The sequence below is a fragment of the Pyrus communis genome, chromosome 5, assembly GCF_963583255.1.
Source record: "Pyrus communis chromosome 5, drPyrComm1.1, whole genome shotgun sequence".
Classification (NCBI taxonomy): domain Eukaryota; kingdom Viridiplantae; phylum Streptophyta; class Magnoliopsida; order Rosales; family Rosaceae; genus Pyrus; species Pyrus communis.
Window position 1 is genome coordinate 21,016,582 of NC_084807.1, and position 16,138 is coordinate 21,032,719.

At 34.1% G+C, this 16,138-nt stretch overlaps 2 protein-coding genes across 2 annotated transcripts; both read left to right on the plus strand.

Moving 5' to 3' along the window:
• Nucleotides 1–747: 747 nt before the first annotated feature.
• On the plus strand, nt 748–3,255 carry LOC137734395 (pectinesterase-like). Its single transcript, XM_068473670.1, has 3 exons — nt 748–910; nt 1,413–1,883; nt 2,546–3,255. The coding sequence occupies exons 1-3, from the start codon at nt 748–750 to the stop codon at nt 3,253–3,255; spliced, it is 1,344 nt and encodes a 447-aa protein (XP_068329771.1).
• A 3,254-nt stretch (nt 3,256–6,509) lies between these two features.
• LOC137734396 (probable pectinesterase/pectinesterase inhibitor 44) lies at nt 6,510–8,099 on the plus strand. Its single transcript, XM_068473672.1, has 2 exons — nt 6,510–6,759; nt 7,402–8,099. Exons 1-2 carry the CDS (start codon nt 6,558–6,560, stop codon nt 8,097–8,099), a joined length of 900 nt encoding a protein of 299 aa, XP_068329773.1. The 5' UTR covers nt 6,510–6,557.
• Nucleotides 8,100–16,138: the final 8,039 nt, after the last annotated feature.

The following is a 16,138-nucleotide window of genomic DNA, read 5'->3' on the forward strand; positions in this document are numbered from 1 at the left end:
AGCACGAGAAAAGAAGAAAAACAAATTGAATACTCAAAAATATTATTTTGTAGATTTTGTAGACAAAAATAATAAAGAAAACTACAAATTGTCAAAACGGTTACATAACTAAAGGACTACATCTTTACACAGTGGTTGTTATTTATTTTTCTTATTTACTCCTATGAAAAAAAAAGTGGTTTCTAATATTTACTTGGCATTAAAGAGAGAACTAGCACCTGAAATAATTAAAATGTCAAACCAGTTACCTTCATGGGTTAAAAAATGTTCGTAATGTAAGGTTTTTGTTTGTAACCAACAAATTAATTAAGTACTTGGGTTTTATCGAAAACAAGAGTATAAAAGGATGTGCACTCGAGTCTCTCTACCATACTCAGATCCATTAACAAAGTGATCGAGTAACATGAATGATAAATTATAACATAGATTGAATTGTCAAATTGTGAATTCAACTGCTCAAGAAAAACCACTGCCAAACTTTGGCAATTTCTTTGGATCAAGAGAATTATTTAGAGATTTTGATTTACACTCCTTCTATAGACATAGATCTATATATGCTTCCATATCTTAATTAGCCCTATTTCTCATCATTTTTTCATTTTTTTGGGTACACTCATGAGTCCATTCATGAAGTCGCCCTATCAATCTTTCATTGTATTCATCGTTTGTTTATGTCCTCTATCCATTAACTCATCAACATTGATCAAAGTTCCTTTGCCGGTGTTCAAAAATTCATTGGAGAAAACCATGGATGTTGTACTAAATGTTGCATCCACCATGTCACATATGCATGTTGAAAAACATGATGATGGTCGAAATGCTAACGATGCTATTCCATATTGTGCGGATTTGCTTGGTTCAACGGCTCAAGTCTTGAATTGGTCCCTTTCAACAATTCATGATCTAAAAGGTGTCTTTTATTTTTCAATTTATTATCATATACCTCTAGCTCAATTTATCTCTTAGTTTTTTTTTCCATTTGATACAGATATTTTTTTTAATCAATATTTGATTTGGATTAAAACAAGTAAAAAACTGTTATACTTAGGGATGGAATTTAATTATTGCACTGTAGCAACACAGACACATACGCCATATATCATTATACAAGTGTAGGAACTTGAAAAAAAAAAAAAAAAAAAAAAATCTTCCACTCGTATGATAATATATAGTGAACTGCCCCGTATTTCAGGCGCATTGAAAAATCTCTCCAACAACAATGCACAATTCACAACAAGAAGTTGATAATTTATGTTGCAACTTTCTTATCGTAAATCCTATAAATTGAATTCATCCTCTACAACATCATTAGTTAAGTATAATAATCGATTACTAATGTATGAGAATATATTCCATTAATTAATTAACAAAAGGCTGTTCTTATTAACCTATCTAATGAAAAATTTATACAGATGATGTGATTTCACATATGGGAGCATGGTCGAACACCTCTCTTTCAAGGCACAAGACATGCATGGAAGCCTTCGAAGGAACCAACTCCATTCTTGCAGGAAGCCTCAAACAAGTGACCACATCAATACATGGCCTCTTTGGCATGTTGCACGCGCACCAAACAGCTGATTTTGTTGGCTCTATTCGGACGTCTAAACACATTAGACCTTGGCTGCAGAGACCAAACTTAATCGTTTCTCACGACGGGAGTGGAGATTTCAAGCTAATATCCGACGCCATCGCGGCTGCACCCGATCATAGCCGGCAGTACTTTGTAATTTTTGTTAAGAGAGGAGTTTACTATGAGTACGTGAATATTGATGCCCAAAAGTCTAATCTGGTTTTGGTTGGAGAGGGCATGGACAATACTATCATATCTGGCAACAGAAGCAATGGGACTGGTTGGGTCACATCTGATTCAGCAACATTCAGTAAGGGGCCAAAACTTTATCAAATTGCTTTTACAAAACAAATAAAAACTTTCGCCAATGAACACAAGATTAGTAGAACACTTGGCATGTTCTAAGGTCACGGGTTGTGGAAACAGCCTCTTTGCATAGCAAGGGTAAGGGTAAAGTTGTGTACGATGGTTGTTTCCTCCGACCCTTACAAAATGGGAAACCTTGTTGGCTTGGAGTCATGCTTTTACTTGCATGTTATGTTTTGGTACCCATCATAAGTTTTCTATTAATAGGCTATTGGATTATCAATTTGAAGATCACTTTTAAGAGTCTAAGACAATGAACATCAATAGGCTAATGGATTGCTAATTTGCAGCTCAACTTGTTAAGAAATCGAACTTAGAACCTCAAGAACAAGTGGTCCTGTTAACCGAGTTACAAGCCCTTGCAGTAGTAACAATTGTTTGAGTTACGGGTATTTTCATCCTTATAATTTCAACTCATTAAAATGAGTTATTCTCTGAATTTTTGGAGAAAATGTTTCTCTTTTACCATTGTTTCAAGATTGCCAAATACAGTGCTTATCATTACTTACTAAAATTCAAAACCTAATTATTGAAACTTCACATGAGCTATTCTAATATTTCTCCATAATTTTTGTGTGAATTAATTCCTTCTCTCTCTTTATGTAGCTGTAAAAGCCGACGGTTTCATTGCCGTCAACATTGGTTTTGTGAACACAGCAGGACCATACAACATGCAGGCAGTTGCACTCCGGTCCCAAGGAGATCGATCAGCTTTCTTCCGGTGCAGTATAAGTGGGTACCAAGACACATTGCTAGTGCATGACGGCCGCCAGTTCTTCCGCATGTGCAAAATAAGTGGCACAGTTGACTTCATCTTTGGCTACGGCACTGCCGTTTTCCAAAAATGTACAATTATTTCCAAGCAAAACCGTAAAGGTGGCCAAAACGAGATCAGTGCTCATGGTCGTTTTAATCAAAACGATCCCACGGGCTTCTCTTTCCAGTTTTGTAACATTGTATGTGATAATTCACATGGTACTGTATCTGTTGAGAATCAAACTCCCACGTACTTGGGTCGACCTTGGGGAAATTGCTCACGTACCGTTTTCATGCAGTCACAATTAGATGCAGTTATAAGGCCAGAGGGTTGGCAAGAATGGAGTGGAGATTTTGGGCTGAAGACTCTGTATTATGGTGAGTACATGAATGAGGGGCCGGGTTCGAACCTTACGCGCCGGGTCAAATGGCCGGGTTACCATGTGATTACTGACCCATCTGTGGCTGATGAGTTTACAGTTGCCAAGTTTATTGGTGGCAATTCATGGCTGCCATCCACAGGCATCCCTTATGCACCAGGGTTATTGAAGGATCGATAAGTTGAACCAAAGAATAAATTAACTGGAAGGAGATGCACGTTGGGAGGTTTGGTTGAGGTTGGGAGGGTGAACCAAATCAACTTGCATTGGATCACAATTTCTTTTTTCTATATGCCCATTGGATCACAATTTTTTTTTAATGTAATTTACCCTTCAAGAGTATTTGCTTTGACTTTTCATAATATCTGTTTTTTATTTTATTTTTGATCATTTTGGGGAGGTGGAATTCGAACTTCAAACATCCCTTAACAATGTAAAGGAAGTATGTATCCTAGAAAACAAGGAACATTAATAACACAAAATCAAACCCTGAATCCCTTGATTTTGAAATATCAAGAACAAGGAGTGCAGTTTTCAGTTAGAGATATGACTTTGTGCATAAGAAAACTCTAGTTCATTCAATATTCAAGAGAAATGCACAGAACAAGGATTACACCCGAACTTCTACTATTATTTAGAGGTAGCAGGAATACCACTTATATTGAACCAAGTCGACACCGTTATTTTAAACTACAAACTAGCATTTGCCTACACATTTTGTGTGTATAAACTCATTTTTTTTTTTAAATGAGAAGGAGAGAGGGAGAGGGAGAGGGAGAGGGAGAGAGAACGTGGGGGGAGTGGGAAATTTTTGTTTTTGGTTTTTATTTTTTATTTTTTTTAATATTGGAGGTATTTTAACATCACTAGTAGGTAACGTTTCAATAAAAAACAATAAAATTTGGACCCGTGAAATTACATTATTGCCCATCATTTTTTTTTGTGATAGAAGACTAAATAGTATTTTCACTATTTTTTTGTTGACAAAGAAGATTTCATTAATTAATAGAGATTAATAAGATTCTGGTTGTCAACCAAAACTCTACAAAATTACCATTCTAACCTCAAATTAAAACTGAATTGAAATAAAAATTATGAACAATCTAGTAATTACAAGAACACAAATTTTAACCTCACAGCCATGTAAACATAGCAGCTCTAATTAAAATAAAATTAAATAAAAAATCCAACTTCTCTCTTCTTCCTCTCTCTGCATCTCTCGCCAGAAAAACCCTCAATAGCTCCTCCAACGTCTCCTCACGCTCAACTGATCCACTTTCTTAAAGCCACCCAATGGAGGTAGTTCACCGATGGATGACTAAGACTGAAAATTATGGTTTAGCTTTTTGTCGCAAGCCCTATATGAAAAGGATTGTTTTTGCTGATTTGGTGACCATGTTCAGCATCATATTCACAAATATCCCTAAAAAAATGCATCTTTTTCTTACTTTATAAACTGTGTTGTAGTTTTGTGAATGCGACAAAACGTAGAAAATTAAAAGTAAATTTAATTGCCCACATATTGTGCGTGTGCCATGTTAGAATTAAATAGAATTTGGTTTTGATCTAATGGTTGAGAAGGAAGAAACCAACAGTTAAGTGAATGTTTAGTCTCATAGGACAAGTGTATGCTTTAGATTACTGTTTGTGAATCAAGGGCTGATATTGCTCTAGACTAGCTTGTAAGAGAAAAGTCCAATGTGTTGATATTTAATGAAAATATCTGTGCTTGCTCGACAGAGAGAGCACTGCACATTCCTCTGAAATTCTACTTCTTGTTCCTTGTCAATTTCCAGAAATACATGATACCAACTACAAATTAAACCACAAGAATTTATCATGCCAGTTGCTAATTATAAATAAATAAATCATAAACGTAGCACACTACTATTTGAAACTTTTTAAATACAATTTATATTACCACTTTAATTTATACTAATGGGAGGGTTTGAATTCAGGATCCAAGGAGTTTAAAAGGAGGATTCTAACCATTAGGTAAATCCATCACATGCAATATATGAATGGATTCCTCATGTGAAAATCTATCCCAATCCAATAGTCCATGTGGTTAACTTTTACTACCTAAATCATTAGTATTACGATTTAGTATTATTCTTCCTCACTTGTAATTGAAAAGTCATCGCTCTAGCCAATTTGACTAAACTTATGTATGCATGTGGTAGTGGCCATATCAAGGCACCCTCAAATTATAAAGGCTATTTTTTGTTATTTTTGCATAATTAAGATATTAATTAATGTTTATTTGAAAGCGATAGTAAATGTTTCAGGTTTTAACCATAAATCATAATCTACAATACATAAATAAATCAGATTTGGCAACTCCTTTAATAAAACAAATTTGTAAACTCTTTAATATTTTTACAAAAAGGGAGCATTCTTCACAGTGTGTGTGTGTGTGTGTATATAATTTCTTTGCTTCAACCTTATTTTCTCATGATTTGCATTTTCTGGTACATTCTGCCATATATGAGTCCATTGGTCATGAAGTCGTCCTTCCATTTTATCATCGTTTCCATGATTTTTTTCTGTTCCCTATCCATTAACCCGAGCGCTAATAATGTCGATCCCCACTTGATAAATGTTCCTTTGCCTGTATTCAAATATTCATTGGAGCAGACCATGGAAGCTGTGCAAAATGTAGCCTTAGCCATGTCAAATATGCATATTGGTGAAGATGCTAAAAGTTCTACTGATGTGGTCATTTCATATTGTGAGGATTTGCTTGTTGAAACTGCTGGAGTCTTGAATTGGTCCTTTTCGACAATTGATAATTTAAAAGGTTCATATACATAATGTGTCACGTTTCATTTGTCTGTTTTAATTTTCTATTTTATATAACTCTATGCATTCGAACTTTAGACTTCTTCCCAATAGTATAGAGAATACCTAACAATAGCTAGTTGGTCAAGAATTAAATCAAAGAAATTGGATTGGGAGGACAGAGAAAATGGGACAACCGCTCCCTACATAAAATTTATAGACTACGTACTTACACTTTCATTTTTCCAATAAGAGAACAAAACTCGAACTAAGGATATTTTTCAGCATTGGATTTAATAGACATAGATACTACTTTGATTTTTTTTTTTCATTGATTTATTTGGTTACATTTACACACGTTTAGACTAATTAACCTAGCTAGCTTCATATAGTATTGTATATATGGCGCAGGTGATGTGGTTTTCCATATGAGAACATGGCTGAATACTTGTCAAACCAGAGAAATGACATGCATGGAAGCTTTTAAGAATGGTATTGACTCAAAGATTTCAGAAAGCCTCAGACAAGTGACCAGACTAATCGATGAGGTCATCGGCATGATCCAAGTGCAGCATCACCATCACCAAAATGGTGCTCAGCCTTTACTACTACCCGGCGGGACGAAATTCGAAGGCGCAGAATTGTCCAGCACGCCAAATGCAACAGTTTCTCAGGATGGGAGTGGGAATTTTAATCGAATAATGGATGCCATTGCGGCTGCACCAAGTCATGGCCAACAGCGGTTTGTGATATTTATCAAGAAAGGAATTTACAAAGAATATGTGAAAATTGATGCCACAAAGACTAATCTGGTTTTGATGGGAGAGGGCATGGACGTTACTACCATATCTGGCGACAGATGCAATGGTAGTGGTTGGCAAACACTTGATTCAGCAACATTTGGTAAGATATTTATCAGCAAACTGAATTAAACAGAGTGTGATTTAAAAAAGAATGTATGATTATCATTTCCGTTAAAAATCTGTCATGTAATTAATATTATGCGTGATTAATTTTGGTTGTCACACCGGTCGCTAATAAACCCCATAACAATTTTTTTTTTTTTTTTTTTTTTTAATGATGAATTTATCATACTTCACCTATTCCTTATTTTGTGAGAAACAGATCATTGCATGTATAAGAAAGTTATGCATTCGATCACTAGATTATCATCGTCGAATGTCCATGCATAGAAATCCATAATGGGCAGTTTAATTTGGTATCGAATTCGCCATCTACGAAATTCGAATCTAAGACCTCTCACTTTCAAGTGAAAATGAATACTATAAGGCCGTAGCACTGAATGATCCATGCTTTGATGCTTATTGTAGGAATTTAAGGCCCATTTGGATTGCAAACCTAGGGATTTAGATAATATTCATTCAATTAATCGTATATTTTCTAGTATTTATAAGATAACTTTGTTGGCAAATTCAATCTTTTCTTTTTATTTCTTTTATATGTTCCAAAGTGTCCTTATACATTAATGAGTTATCATGTATCCACTTATTGACTTTTGTTGTGAATCAATTCCCTTATATATAGCTGTAGATGCCGAAGGGTTCGTAGCAATGGACATAGGGTTTGAGAACACTGCCGGGCCAAATAACATGCAAGCAGTTGCACTTTCATCCTGCGGCGACCAATCAGTTTTCTACAGGTGCAAGATGAGTGGATATCAAGACACATTGCTGGTGCAGTCCGGTCGCCAGTTCTACCGAGAATGCACGATCAGTGGCACCATCGACTTCATCTTCGGCTTCGGCACTGCCGTTTTCCAAAACTGTAACATTCTTGCCAGGAAAAACCTTGAAGGTGCACAAAACACTCTCACTGCGCACGGTCGATATGCGGCAGATTCTTCAGGCTTCTCATTTCAATTTTGCAACGTTGATGCAGACTCCGATCTAGTGGGTAATGTTACTTCTTCACCCACGTACTTAGGTCGACCATGGGGAAAATATTCACGTACTATATTCATGCAGTCATATATGAGTGATGTAATAAGACCCGAGGGTTGGCTGGATTGGAATGGGGTTGGTGAGCTTGACACTCTGTATTATGCTGAGTACATGAACAATGGGACGGGTGCATCGACTGTAGGTCGGGTCAAGTGGCCCGGCTATCATGTAATTACCGAGGCATCCGATGCCGAATTTTTTACTGTGACCAAGTTTATTGATGGTGACTCATGGCTGCCATCCACCGGTGTCCCTTACGCACCAGGATTGGAGCAAGTTTGATCACAGTTTGTGAGCGAACAAGTTTAACCCAACCAAAAGTTTCATATTAATGCAAGCCTTGCAGAGTTTCCTGAATTCAACTGGCCTCATTGAATATAAATTCTATTTAGCTCTTTTGAACCTCAATTTTCAATCCTAGGAACAAAATAATAGATTCCTACCCTCTTTTTTCAATAATTTTTTTTTTTTTGGGACAAACCATAGATATATTATTAAATTCGAATTGAAATATTTGTATTAGCCACTAAAGTATTAAAAAGTCAAATTGACTTTATATAATTCCATCTATGGTTACCGTTGTGTCAAGAAGCAAATGAAGACAAAGTGTGCAGCTCCATTACATGTTGCGGAGCCACACCAAAGGCTACAGTGGGTTGTAGCCTAGGGAGGATTTTTAGCAATATGTATGTAGTTTAGTGTATTGCCTAATATAATAGACAAAAAAAAGTGCAAGAACAATTATGTTTAATGAAACTAGCTCGGTGAGTATTCAGCACAACTAAAAATATAAAAATTACCATAGAAATTGTGATATCATTCTTTTCAAGATTATTGTACTTTGATTTGGTGGGTTTTATATTGTTTTCAATCAATGTTTTAAAGATACTTTAGTTCTACTTTCATTTTTTTTGTTTTGTGCTAGTTGTTTTGTTGTAATTGAGATAGTCCATGTATCAAGTCTTCTATCTTCTTCTTGTGTTTGCATCTAAATATAGGTGAAACTAGATGATTTAATGTAATTTTTGCAGTTTGTAATTGTGAAGCTTATTGAGTTCATGCCAAGCGAATTTTAAAGTATACAAATACCAAAGTTAAACTTAAATTTTTTCATACAATACGTATGTAACCAAAAAAAAAAATATCATTTGATTTTAGGGGTTTTTTTTAGCTAGTGATCCACCCATAAAAAAATTCCTGAAAATATAATTTTAGCCCCTAAAACTTAATTTTCTCCATATAAAACCCGACATAAGTTTTTTACTCGAATAAAACCCATTTACTAGATTCCACATCAACAAATTATTAATTATATTTGACTTAACACATTAAAAATTTTCTGAATGCCTAAAATACCCCTATTTGAATGTTTGATGTACACAATTAATGCCATGAGAATTATAAGGGAGAATTAATAATTTTACTAATAAAACTTTTGTCATAAATTCATTGCCTAATATATAATAACAATAAAAATGTCTAATATATTGACATGCTTAATTAAGTCACTAAAATTATATTTTACATATTAATGTAGGTAAATTATTTCACACACATATATAAAAAAATGACTAATATAAGTAAAACTTCATGCAAAATAAATTTACTTACAAAATATTATTAATTTACCTACAAAATATATTATTTGCTAATTATAAATTTACAAATAGGTAAATATAAAAAAATGACTAATATAAGTAAAACTTCATGCAAAATAAATTTACTTACAAAATATTATTAATTTACCTACAAAATATATTATTTGCTAATTATAAATTTACAAATAGGTAAACTAATTACATATAATAATTTTTTAACATATATGTTAGTACTGCACATATATATATTTGAACGTATAGTAGTACTATATGCATATAGGTAAATTATATGTATATTGAACTTTTAGTAGTATGATATACCTTTGAACGTATTTTTGTGTGTGTATATATATATATATATATATATATATATATATATATATATATGTTAGGGGTAATAGTATGTGCAATAATTATTTGTTCATTATAATTAAGGTAAGTAATAATATTTATTGATTTGATTTGAAATATTGTGGCACAAGTTGTAAATATTTTGTAATAATAGGTCAATTACTTTTCTATTTGGCAGTCTTTTTCAAATTTGGATTTTATTTTGATGTTTAGATTTAGGTGGATTTTTATTCAGGAAATAAGAGTTGCAAGGGTCTATATCTAAAAAACCCAATTAAGAGCAAATGTAAACACTACAAACCTAAGTTGTGGTAATCTTTTAATGCCAAATTAACAACAATCCTTCCAAAATTACAAAAACCTTTCTTACAGAATCCCACCTAATGCAGTAATCAAACCCCATTTGTTTCTGGTAGAGCTTGTAACCAATAGGAAAGATATCCGTTTAAGATTTGCTTTTATGGTTTTTCTTTATTTCAATGGAAACGTTTCAAGTTCAATAGGAAAAGAATTATGGTTTCATTTCTTAAACGTTTCATGTTCAACAGGAAATAAGTCCATAAGAAAGAAAATGGTTATAAAAGATTGCCACCTCTTTTTATTTGCATATAGTATTACACACACACACACACACACACACACACACACACATATATATATATATATATATATTTTTTTTTTCTTCATAGTGCAACCGTAGCTTTATCTCACTCATCCTCTACATATTCTGGTAAACCCTAAAGCAATGAGTCCACTCATGAGATCGTCGTTGTCCAACTATCTCACGTTTTCATCTTTTATTTTACTTGTCCATCCATTGACACACTTGCTGAAAACACCAATCACTTTATCAAAGTTCCTTTGCCCGTATTCAAAAAGCAATTGGAGAAGACGAAGCTAGCTGCGCAAAGTGTGGCATCGACCTTGTCACATATGCATGTTAGTGCAGATGATCGAAAGTCGACCAACCGGATCATCGTGGTTTGTGAGGAAATGCTTAATTCAGCTGCTGGAGTCTTGATTGGTTACTTTCTACGCTTCCTGATCTTAAATGTTCTTGTCCATAACCTCCAACTTTAGTTTAATAATTCTCTCTTTTAATTAGCTTCCTAATATGCACATTGTGTCAATGGTGCAGATAATATCTTTTCTGAAATGAAATCATGGTTAAGTCATTCTTCCCCAAGTATGTGCGCGTATCAATTTGAACATGGTATCGACTCAAATGTTGCAAAGAGGATCTACCAAGTGACCAAGTTAATTGATGACCTTCTTGATATTATCCGATGACAGCAACAATATTAAACTAAATGCCAAGGTCAAGTGAAAGTTTTTCTCCATATGGCAATACTATTTCACAAGTTGAGAGTCAGAATGTTAATCGAATAATTGATGAGACACTGGTTGCCAAGTGAAATCCCTCTGTAGAAATTGTGGCTCAAATTTTTCTCCCTTTTTTTTTGGCTCAATTGTTCTTTTTAACATAAAGTAGTAAAATGGAAAATGGAAAATGACAATATATATATTTTCACTACAAGAAAAATGAGCTTTGGGTACAAAATAAAGGGCACAATTGAGAATTTTGTGTCAGTTTGACCACCAAAAAGCTTAAACAATTCCCATTCCATAGAGGGCACCATCTATTGTGCCCAATGTTAAAAAAAGCAGACACAAAACACTAATGGGCACGGAAATCGTGTCGAGTGGGATCACATGACAACTTTTTTACTGAAAATGGGCACAAAAAATATTTTGTGTCTATAAAAATTATTTGTCAAAGGCACTATATGTTCTCTCTCGTTTGTCTTTACCTCCACCAGCACACCAATAATTAAAATTTATAAAATTGTGGTAAATAATGGTATGAAGCTGTTTATTACCGTGCAATATTTTAGCCTCAAAATAAGTTAGCAATAATGTTGTTCAAATTTGTTTTTCCCGAAAGCTGAACCTCAGATGTCTCACTTACAAGTAAAGAAGAATACCACTACACCATAGTACTAAGTGGTATGTTTTAGATTTACAAAGGATCATTTCCAGGTGCAATGAATGTTTGTTAGATTCGTATCTTTTTGAATTGCTTTTTGGATTGTTATCTTGTTGCAGGTTTGTTTTTTATACTTGATGATATGGTTTTTGGTTTTAAAGTCCTACCTGCAGTGACACATAACCAACAATTGTGCCCTTAGGGTTGGTCTTTGTGCAAAAGTTAGTTGGTCTTCAGATAGACAAATGAGTTAATAATTGTAGATTCCTTTTTATGACACTAATGATAGAAATTGTGTCCACTAAATATTAATAAATAATAAATCACTCTACTTCTCATTGGGTCTTCAAATAGAGAATATATTTTAATAATTATAAATTCCTCTTTTCTGACACAAATGTTAGAAATTGTGTCCAGTAAATATTAATAAATAATAAATACTCTATAGCAAAAGAATATGTTGGCACAATTATGGATTTGTGCCTTTATTCTACTATAAAACGTCCACACACTCCCTTACTAATTTGTATATGGAAATTAAGAAGGTTGCTTCATACACTTATGTTTCTTTTGAATTTGAGCAAGTTCTACGTCATTGAGAATGGCGGACAGGCGACGTCGTGGAGTTAGAATTGGAACTGAATCTCCAGCATCACATTCGTATATTGCTTCCAACATTACAACAGAAAATTCCACAACGAATCCTCCAGTTCAACGTCCACGACAACCTGTTAATGCCGGGCGCATACCTCGTTCTTTTAATAATCAGTACATTCTTACTACTTTTGCTGATGGTCGCCTTGGCTACACATTACCCTTCAATAACGGATGCGTACGCGCACCTCAAGGACGTATTGCCAGCATGGGCAAACCCAGGTAGGACAGAACAATATCCTGTCAATTTGGTTTCTGCTGAAACAACAACTGAACAGTCTACCAGTTCTGTCGTTATTATTGAAGAACCACGCACTTATCAAGCACAAATTCGTCCTAGAGGTCTGTCTCTCCCACAGTTGAGCTCACGAAATATGCAGAATGTTACCGTTGAGATTTTAAGCAGCGATGACGAGGACAATTAATATATTTTGTATTATGTTATATTTCACTGGTGTACTATGAAAATATAACTATCTTATGCTATGATGGACTCCTCTTGGGTCCTTTTATCAACTTATGTAGTATTACAATATAATAATATTTTCTTTCTAATTGGCCCATGATATAGATACTCCCAACATTATATATTTTTTGGTTTATAATTATGTTTCCCGGTTTATACAAAAAAGAAAAAACAAAAGAAAAACGAAAAGAAAAAAAGAAAAAATTAATAAAAGAACAACGCAAGCCTTTTATCATGCTAAACACAATTAACCTTCGATAGAGCTTCACAATTAAAACAAAATTGGACTATAACTAATAATGGCTTTGTGAAATCCCATCCTCGGAATTTCACTATTAATTACATATCTCGTTATTTAAATTCGTATTTCACGTTTACATTATTTTCATTAGTTAATTTTAATTCCATTCATTTTTGGAATTAAATCGAATAACTATCGGATTTGAATTTTCGTAATCAATCTTTAAAATTCGTTGACCTTTCAAGTTCACAATTGATGTTTTCAAATAGATCTCGAGACCACGAACGCACAGATGAAAACCATTTGCGAATCCGGATTATAACGGCATAGTTACAAACATTTGAAGTCGTTTCACTAAACTATGGATTTAAATGAATATAAACTCCCACCTTGTGGGAAAGAGGCCATTCAGGCCAAAGGGAAGGAACCAATAAGTTATGCTATGCTGGACTCCACTTCGGTCCTTTTATCAACTTATGTCGTATTCCAATATAATAATGTTTTCTTTCTAATTAGCCCTTGTAGATTTACTCCTAGTATATATTTTTTTAGGTTATAATTATGTTTCTCGTCCGCTTCATACCGCAGAATTCAGTGAATTCACAGCGTGGTAACGCAAAGGTTATGAGACATTACCAGTAAACTAAAAGATAGAAGAAATGAAAAAAGAAAATAAAAAAGGAAAAAAAAATGCTTGCTTTCATACTTCCCCAACGCCCATTACCAGTAAACTAAAAGAAAAAACAAACGAGAAACCAAAATAAAAAAGGGAAAAAAAAAAAAAAAACTTGCTTTCATACTTCCCCAACATAAGGCTTCATACTTCTGCTTCACCAAATCGCACACCTGGCCAAATGAATCATAACTATAAACACAAAAATATCTTTATCCAAATCCTCGTTTTCCTCCAAATCGCACATCTGGTGTGCCTTTCTTCAGGTAATTTCTGAACGGCCGGTGCCGGAATCGCACTGAACTCCTCGTTTTCCTCCAAATCGCACATCTGGTGTGGGTGTTCTTCAGGTTATTTCTGAACGGCCGGTGCCTAAATCGTACTCAAGTCCTCGTTTTCCTCCAATTTGCCCAGCTGGTGTGGCTTTCTTCAGGTATTTGATTTTTATATATGTTTTTTTTTGTGTTCTTATTTGGTGGCTCGCTTGGATAATCGAAAACCATGCGAGACAAATTGAATCGTTTTCTGGTACTCAATTGTTTTTTGTGTTCTTAATTGTTTCGACGATTTGCTGGTACTTAATTGTTTGGTGGAATTTTCTGTGGGGTCTGATATATAATAGGAATAAAACAAGAAGTAATCGAAAAATATGGGAGAAAGATTGAACCGTTTTGTTTCTACGATTTGGCTGGTACTCAATTTGTTTGGTGAAATTTTATTTATGGTCTTGAGGTAACATCAGGGACAAGGTTTAGGCCTGTGACCCTTCCCTTAGGCTGCTTATTGATTGGAAGTTCACAATAGAAATTGTTTTGAAGCTAACAGACTTGCATGTTAAGAGGGGTGTAATGCATAAGTGTAAGTCATGAATGTCAGCTTATCATCGTTCCAATGTTGTATCAACTATAATGGAGCCAGCATGAGAAAAGTAAATTAGTCACCAATATGTGCTCTTTTTTTTTACAGAACTGTGTAATTAGGAAATCTGAGATTGTAACAGAGAAACATGGAGTTTTTAGTTGCGTTTCCTACTAGATTTCTTTTGTAATTTATGTATACTCTAAATCAATTTGTTTGGTGCAATGAATACTTTGTAGTCTGATATATATATTATGAATAAAAGAACAAGTATAAGTCTTTGGCATCATATGTTTGTAGGATTTCAATAGCATGATCAATTAATTCCAAGCACTCCAGCTGTTCCTCTTTCTCTTCCTTTGCTGTAACCGATGAAAGCTTAGCACCAACTTATTCTCGGTCTTGGGCCTCTTCATTTTACTCACTACGGTATGTCAATGGCTTCTTTCCTGGTTTTTGGGAGACAAAGGCATGACTAATATTTGTATTAGCTGCACTGGAAAGAATAGGGTTGTCCTTCTCATTTTCTTATAAATAGTCACATGACTAATGGGAGGATAAGGGCAAAGCTCTTATGAATGCAATTCCTCTCTCTTTTATCATGTTGCATAAAATTCAAATGATAGAAATGCACTACATAATCCAGTTGCACATGTAACAACTCTCAATATGCCACCAAACAAATGATTTAATAATTAGAGCAAGAGATCAATGACAATCAAAACATTCTCCAAATTCACTTGACTAGCAATTATAGAATTTTAATACGATTTTTTCCATCTCATTAATCTAGCCACAAAACACAAAGAAAACAAAACACAAAGAACATGCAATTCCTTTCATTTAAATCAAACATATCACAAGAAAACGTCGTTGTCGAGGTAAAATAGGTAGAATAATTTTACGCTTATCATAGCAAACTTCAAATGGAGTTCATTCAAATGAAACAAAATTCTATTCAAAGTAGCCGTTAATGAATAAGGCACTTTAATGTAGACCACATCTGCTTTTAGTTGGTTTGTGATATTTGGGATATTAAGTTGGATCTTTATGAAAGTTTTTGTTTCATTGTCTCAATTCACTAATCTTATTGTGTAATCAAATGTCTTATAATTTCATACATGCTTGTAGGTAAAGATGAACAAAGAATGGGTGCATCTGAATAGGACAACCAATGAATACTTGATTGGCAGGCGCGCATTCATCAGTAATGCTTTAGATGTTGCTGCCTTCCAATGAATACTTGATTGGCAGGCGTGCATTCATCAGGCGTGCATTCATCAGTAATGCTTTTGATTGGCAGGCGTGCATTCATCAGGCGTGCATTCATCAGTAATTCATCAGTAATGCTTTATAGGTAGATAAACACAATTAATATTCGATACAACTTCAAAAATAAAAAAAATAACAATGGAAAGGACAAAGAAACCCAAAAAATAAAAAATAAAAAAGAGGAAGAACCCAAAATACAAGATTGAGTAATGCAAAATAAC